Source organism: Pristiophorus japonicus, chromosome 21 (assembly GCF_044704955.1).
Source record: "Pristiophorus japonicus isolate sPriJap1 chromosome 21, sPriJap1.hap1, whole genome shotgun sequence".
Taxonomy (NCBI): domain Eukaryota; kingdom Metazoa; phylum Chordata; class Chondrichthyes; family Pristiophoridae; genus Pristiophorus; species Pristiophorus japonicus.
Window position 1 is genome coordinate 7,491,487 of NC_091997.1, and position 8,098 is coordinate 7,499,584.

Here is an 8,098-nt window from a genome sequence, read left to right on the forward strand (position 1 = left end):
TACTGCCACTCCCTGGTTGAATCACTCCAATTCGATTTCTACGCCCCTCAGCACTGAAATTGCCCTAACCAAAGTTCACAAACAACACTCTCCGAGTGTAAACGTGGGACATTATCTATCTGACCTGCATTCTTTGGCAGTCGACCACACCATCCTCCTCCAATGCCTCTCAGTGGGACTGCTCTCGCTTGGTTCCACTCTTAACTATTGAACTGTAACCAGCGTAACTTCAGCTTCAGTTTCTCTTCCAGCCCTCGCACAGTTACTTCTGAATTCCCCATATAGGATGTACCTTTGCCCCCTGCTCCCCCTCTCTCTATGCTACCCTTTGGCAACATCGTTTGCAAACAGGGTCAGCTTCCACATGGACATTGAGAGCTAGCTGTATCCTCCACTGTCTGAGCTGTCAGCTTGTTTGTTCAACATCCAATCTTGGATCAGCTGCAAATTTCTCCAGTTAAATATTAGAAAGCCATTGACTTTGGCTTCCACCATTAAATTCTGTATCCTTGCTTATGATTCCATTTCTTCTCTCTTTTTCTCTCTCTTTTCTCCCCACTTCCCCCCCCCCCCCAACTTTCCATGCTAGACCAGACTTTGCAACCATTGCAAATTGTTTGACTGTGAGCTGTGTTTCTGACCTTGTATCCTCTCCATCACACAGACTGCCTGCTGTCACCTGTCTCAGCCCATCTTCCACTGAAACACTTTTGTCAATTCTAGACTTGATCATTTCAATGCTCCATCTAGCTGGCCTTCCATCTTCCACCCTCTAAACTTCAACTCATCCAAAACTGTTGCTCATATCCTATGCCTTAGTGGGTCTTGCTAGCCTATCACCCCTGTCCTCTCTGCAGTACATTGGCTCCTGATCTCCAGATGCCTGAAATTTAATTGGTGTTCCTCTGACTCTGGCATCTTGTGCCCCCAGTTGCCAAGGGACTGCATTGGAATTCTTTCCCTAAACCCCTCTGCTACTCCACGTCCCTCTTTAATCCATCACCCTCTCCTCCTTTCTCATTAAACCCACCTCTTGCCAAGGTTTTGTTTACCCATCCTAATATTTCCTCTTGACATGGCACTGCCTTTAAGATCTTTGTACATTTCTTGATGTTAAAAGCACTATATAAATGCAAGTTGTTTAGTGGTGGGCTGATCTCCCCAGTATACGCAAGTAGGCTTATGGGTAATTGGACACACCAGCTGCATTAGAGAAAACATGGAACAAGTGTTAAATGCAATGCTGTAAATTGTTGGATTCTAAAACAAAATAAAATGAACAAAGACTACATTTTTACAATTGGCTACGTTCTGAGGAAGAGGACAGAACAAAGTATATTACTGCACAATAGACATTTTGCAGACCTTCGAATTAAGACAATCTTTTTAGTTCTTATAATATATCTGGGCTCAGGAGAGGCGTGGATTTGGGGCCCAGTAGAGGTGAGGGCCCATGGGCAGCACGGGCCAGCCCACTCTGCGATATGTGTGCGCACAGGTCCGTGCAGCAGAGCTGGTCTCTCATCGTCTTGGTTAACCCTTGCTACTGGACCAAGACCTAGCTCTGTCAAGCCCGTGTGGTGGCTGGTGTACAACGGCCACCACACGAATTTTTTAAAAAATCCAACGCACAGGCATCTTCCATCCTTCAAGATTTAGTTTGGGACCTGGAATATTAGGTCCTTCATTGAAACACCCGTGAACTTTTTGACGTGGAAGCAAGACATCCTCTTATTCGAGAGACTGACGATGATGATGATGACGACTATATTAGTGCATCAGAATGCCACTTGCAGAATTCTTAAACCACGTTTATAGTAGATTAACTGCTTGCCTGACCCATTTGTTTTAATGAGACTTCAAAAATTGATTAGAACTAGTGTGTGAACTGAATTAAGGTGCTACATTAGATATAGAGTACCAATGCTGGGCAAATGTGCTAAAATGAAGTGTTTATAGGTGAAGGAAAAAACAGTTGGTTAACTGGACAGATTTATTAGCTGGAGGGTGTCAGAACTGACTGGAAGTCAAAGACCAAGCTGATGCAGCTTTTCTATCAATTTACCCGTAAGCATACTTGCGTCTACTGGGAAATCAGCCCACCACTAAACAACTTGCATTTATATAGTGTCTGTGACATCAAAAAATGCACAAAGATCTTCAAGGCTGGAAATCAGAAATACTGCTTGCATAGTATAGAGTAGTGATTAAACCAGTTTTTCATTTTCAGCAGATGCTACAGTGAGAACTTTCTTTAGCTTCTGAAGCAGAAATATATTTTGCCTATACCAGTGTATTCGCTGTAAAAATCAATTGTACCTGGGTTTAAAATTCTTGAATTGCTAAATTAAATGTAAATCATTGTTTAAATGAACAGTCTTTCAGCACCCAAGGGTCTTCATGAACCATATATAAAACCTTGCATAGAATTGAGCCTATGACATCTGTTTTGCCATGGTGTGGAAATTGAATCGGACTGCTAGGTAGAGGTAAGCTGGTCCTTCTGTTGTGCAAATCCACAATGGCAAACCTGGCAGAGGAGCACAGGTCCAGTCAGTCCAGTAATGAACTTAATGACATTGAGCTAATTAAGTTCAGTGAGTTCATTGCACTTCATGAACTCAATGTCATTAAGTTCTGACATTTTTCCTTACTAAGATTAAGAATATTCATTACAACTATACCAGGCAGTGTTTGAAGTCTCAAACAGCACAGTTTGAGATTGTACTGTGATTTTTGCCATGAGTGTTTTTGATAGTTTTGTAGTGTTGTATTAGCTGATCACACTTTGGATAAAGATTTACATGCAGATATGGAAAATCTATATGGGTCAAATTTTCACAGGCAGGAGCTAAGGAACAGTCTTCACTTTTTCATTTCTGTCCATTGTAGTATACGTTATCGGCATGCTTATTATTTGGGCAAACTTTGTCAAATTTTATTTTTGCAAGGTAACTGCAAATGATGTTGGCAGAAATGAAACCTATTTTACAATAACCTATTGCTAACCTGGTTATTGAATCAATTGGGCCTCAAAATCCACAGCACACCATAGACTGAAGGATGGCAGAGGTCCCATTCCTGGTTTGTGGCCAACAGGTGGTCATGGGTAGAGTGAGAGCCCTTGCATTATTTTTCTTCCATCCCACTGGGTAATTGCGCATAGTCCCTGCTGCTGAAACTGAACTCACTGCCTCGAAATTACATTGTGGATAATAGCTTATTGAATTCATCTGAAATTCCACTGTTATTTCAACAAAGACATCCACGTCTTTTAAAGTAGATGCGTTACTTCCTGTGCTAAAATTAAGAATTTCAGATGAGCCTCTTAAACTTTCATACATAGCCCACAGCATAATTATATGGTGGTCGTATTTACAAAGGGACCTGGGGGTCTTTCTGCATGAAACACAGTTAGTATAGAGAGAGAGAAAAATGCTGTTGGCCTTTATTGCAAGGCGGCTAGAGTATAAAAGCAGAGAAGTCCTGCTACAACTGAACAGGATATTGGTGAGGCCACACCCTAGAATACTGTGTACAGTTTTGGTCTCCGTATTTAAGGAAGGATATACTTGCATTGGAGGCTGTTCCGAGAAGGTTCACTAGGTTGATTCCGGAGATGAGGGGGTTGACTTATGAAGATAGAGGTGATATCGCAACATATATAATGAGGGGGTTCGACAAGATGGATGCAAAGAGGATATTTCCACTCAGAGAAAACTAAAACTAGGGGGCATAGTCTCTGAATAAGGGGCCACCCATTTAAAACTTGAGATGAGGTGGAATTTCTTTCAAGAGGGTTGCAAATCTGTGAAATGCTCTGCCCCAGAGAGCTGTGGAGGCTGGGTTATTGAATATAATTAAGATGGAGATACAGATTTTTGAGTGATAAGAGAATAAAGGGTTATGGGGCGCGGGCAGGGAAGTGGAGCTGAGTCCATGATCAGATCAGCCATGATCTTATTAAATGGCAGAGTAGGCTCTAGGGGCCAGGTGGCCTACTCCTGCTCCCATTTCTTATGTTCTTATTTGAAATTGTGATTTGAGGCTGTGTAAATAGTGTGCAGTGGCCTTCTGCGCAACACTTCCTTCGTTGTAAGGAATTGTGTCCTTTGTCTCATGTATTGGTATACTAAAACAGTGTTCTACTGTGGCCAAGTGTGATATAAGTTGGTATCTAAATGTTTTATCTTTTCAGACATGACACTGCCATCTGAGCTATGTAACCAATGTATTCTGTTTTCACAGGGTCGAGTTCCAAAACAAATTCTACTGTGGCGCTGGTTACAAGTTTTTTCCCTTCTCTTTTGAAAGCATTCTTGAAGGAAAGTTTGAAGAGTAAGACTGCACGTGTTAATCTTCGAGACCTGTCTGTCTGTGTTGTAAATGTATGGATTGTGATGTGCACATAGATCATGTAATGTACTCCCTCTGTATCTTAATATAATGTTGCAGTTGATGTTGATACTTTTCTGCATGTACTGAAACCAAATGGTTTCCCTATGTCATGAGGTCGTGAATTGTGACTGAATTTCTGTTCCATTCAGTGTTCACTTAATGGTTTCTTGCAGTATAATTATTCATTTGGCAAACACATGTTATGTCCAGGTCGATAAGCTGGTCACTTTTTTTTATATCTTGGGAAGGCTAAGATTAATCTGACCGTATGCAGTATTATATCTCCCAATGACTCAACTACACATGGAGCATGTGAATTTCCAAACTTGTAATTAACGTCTGATTTATTTAATTTTATGTGGGGAGGTGAAGGGCAGAGAGTCGGACTTCAGTGAAAAGGAGGGATTGGGGGTGGGTGGAGGGGAGGGGAGGGGAGGAGAGAGAGAAAGAGACATATTAAAATATACCATTTGGAAGGTATTTTTTGCCCCATAAGCTTGAGCGGCTACTATCAGTGGGGTGTGAGGGGTCGGGTGCAAGTTGAGTGCACGGGAAAATTATTCTGGACCTGTGTTCAGGATACCCACCTTTGCTAGAAGAATTACTCTGGTTGCTGTGTAGTGAAATTCTAAAATTCTTGAATGCTTTTGCAATGTCGTTGCACGAAAAGGAGAATTGTTCTGGTCACTAATGCGATGACACATTAACTTTGCTTTTTTTCATCTCGTTTTTCTGAAAAAATTGTCCAGTTGCAATATTGCTGATTGCCCCATGACCAGTATCTCTCTCTCTTTACTGTACAGATTCCCTCGTTTCTTACTCTCTCAGCCCGAGCGGCCATGTTTTTTTTTTCTTGCTGTCCGTGACGTCTGTGCTTATTCACTGATGTTTATCCCCTGTCCAGTATAACGAGGACTTCTTGTGTAGTTAAGATCTCAACTCGCTTCTCATTTGAGTCTAAAGGGAACTTCAAGGGGAGTAGAGGGGAAAAAAGTGTCACTCTGTTAGATAAGTTTACAGCTGTTCATTTTAGTTGCTTTGGAGATCCTGGTAATTCTGGGAGTTGATCTAAAGATACAAGATCACTTAATGGAAAGCTATCTGGTTCGGGTTTATGTTACTGTCATTGTATTTCACAAATCTCTCACATTTTTGCATAAAAATAGTTCCACCACATATCTCTGATTAGGTGTTAATGCCCCTATTGGTGAATATTCACCCCTCTTGTAAGCCTAGATTTCCAAGCAGCAGTAGATATTGTGGAGTTGAAGTCCTCACTGCTATTTTCATTGATTGTGTTAGATCTTTGGTACATATGAACCTACAACATCCATTCCAGGACAATGTAAATGAGATGTCCCTGATCTCTGTTGTTATGGTTACCTCAGTGAAATGGGGACAGTGTTCATGTACTAATTGCATCATTCTGCCATGACCATTAGAGAGCCTGACTTGCATTGATATATTGGGTATTATTTCTGTGAAATTCTGGCATCCTATTATCATTGAGATACCTAAATGAAATTTCGCTTTTTTTGGCTGACCAGATTAATGTATGTCATTTATAAGGGTCTTGCAAGATAAAAACTGCACAGATCTAAATCTGGAATGTCCATTACAGCAGCCATCATTTTTTTTAAGATTAACACTATGTCCTGCTCTTTCCTTCCCACCCCCACCCCTTGTCCCCTGACCACGCACATCTTTTTTGGGATGTTTTTAAAAACCTCGGCCTCATTTTCTTGTTCATCGCAGATCTTCTTGATCTAAGCAAATTGGGTGTGTCTTCTAAGTCTTTGGAAATCAATTCAACACGTTTAAACCCTGGTGGCTGCTAAGTCTAGAATTGGCTTTCCATATAGATCGTATCTTTACTTTGGACTTCTGTAGTGGCTGTTAGTTAAGTGACTGTTAATACGGGTTTCTCGCTGTATCTTTGTCTTTAATATTTATGTATTGCCATTGTCATTTGCAGGACATTTCCCTTTAACGCTGTATAGAAAATACTATGGGCCAGATTAAAGCTACATATCTCCATGTTTCTTAACCAAATGATTTGCAATCATCAATATTTGCATATCCTGTAACATTTGGACCAATACAACCAGTAATATTTTTCACTTTCTTGCTTTGCTGCAATATTTCATTTTGGAATTAGATCTTCAAGTACTCCTTAACACACTAATGTATCAATAAGCCCATTTTGACCTGTTGCCCTGTGATCGTGCAGCATGTCATTATGATGTGGGGAGGGGGGAATAATGAGCATCAAATGAAATGTATGTTTAGTGGTTTTCTGATAAGTACAAAGGTGACATATCCTTCAGTATATTCCAATTTTGGCAAACTGTTGAATAAGTTACCCTGTTCTTCAACCGACCTATACTATGATGCGCTCATATTATTTGATTTTGTACTGGTTGACGTATATTGTGATATAAACTGGCTGTGTGACGCTTGACATCAAACCATCAATGTATCAATTGCCATCCCATTCTGTTTAGTGAGGACATCAAATTCCAACTTTAAAATGTCGCATTAACTTTGTAAAGTACTTCCAGAATGGCTGTGCCAGGACTGATGAATCCTATTTGTTTGCTTAATACTTGTTCACTGATTTTTGTTTACATGTTTTGACTGTTTACAGCTTGTGAATGCACATCCAGTTGAAGGTTCTTTAATCATATTGTCATCATTTGTGAAATATAATTCCAATCTAATTAAAATTTGTGCATAATGTCAGCATGTATTTAAACATAGAATAAAAGTGGTGCAGTGTGTAAATGTTCCTGGGCATTGCTTTCTGATTTGATAGTTTATGTACCTGCTTGCTGCTGCTTTGTTGATCACTTGCCTATCTATTCAGTAAACATCCCATCGTTCAGTAAGTGATTTTTTGTTTTTGTCAATGGTATTGGAAGTTGCATATGTGACTCTTGGTGCTCGATGCAAGACTTGTAAGTATATACATGGCCTTTCAAGATGTTCAGAATTGTATTGTTTTTTAATTCCACTTTCTTTTAACTGTTTGAAATGTCACATTGTTGAAGTGCATCCCCCTTGAGTGCCAAAGCAGAGCTGCTGCAAAAGGGCGCAGTCAGTAATAAGCTGGTGAGATTTTAATAAATGACTAGAATCCATAGGGACAGAACATGTTTTCCTCTTGACTCAGCTGTCTGTTTTATTTCTAATGGTTGAATCTCTCAATATTTCTAGCATTAAAAAAAAAATCAAGCTATGGAAATTGAGCTGGGATTTTTAAAAATAAAAGGACTTTGGGGGATTGGACATTTATGGTACATGTTGCTGTGTTATTGGCTGTAAAGTGTTTTGGCACATCCTGAGGGCGTGAAAGGCACTATATAAATGCAAATTTCTTGTAAAATAATTTAGTTGCAGTGGAGGGCATGAAGTTAAATATTTTTATGTACAGTACATTATACAAACTAGTGAAGACAAAGTAGAGATTGTGCAGAAGGTAGCACTTGTGTATTTCCCAGTACAAATATTTCTTGGATAAATCCCAACAGATTTTATAAATTGTCATTCCCATAATAATGTATTCTATACTATACAGACTGCCTCATGCTACTCCACAATAAGGTCTTGTGAGCAGAAGAATTGAATTGATACCAATAGCCCTGCAGCTGTGTGTAGATATATCTAGAATTCCAAAATACTGAGGTGCCCATTCTTCTTT

General features: G+C 39.9%; 1 protein-coding gene across 2 annotated transcripts in view; it reads left to right on the forward strand.

Moving 5' to 3' along the window:
- The window catches only part of LOC139233795 (V-type proton ATPase 116 kDa subunit a 1), a 78,732-nt gene extending 71,209 nt beyond the window's left edge, over positions 1-7,523 (forward strand). For both annotated transcript variants that reach the window (XM_070864327.1, XM_070864328.1), the window contains exon 21: positions 4,249-7,523. In XM_070864327.1, the coding sequence (XP_070720428.1) occupies positions 4,249-4,342 (94 nt within the window). In that variant the 3' untranslated portion in view covers positions 4,343-7,523. The remainder of the gene's footprint in view (positions 1-4,248) is intronic.
- The last annotated feature ends 575 nt before the right edge of the window (positions 7,524-8,098 follow it).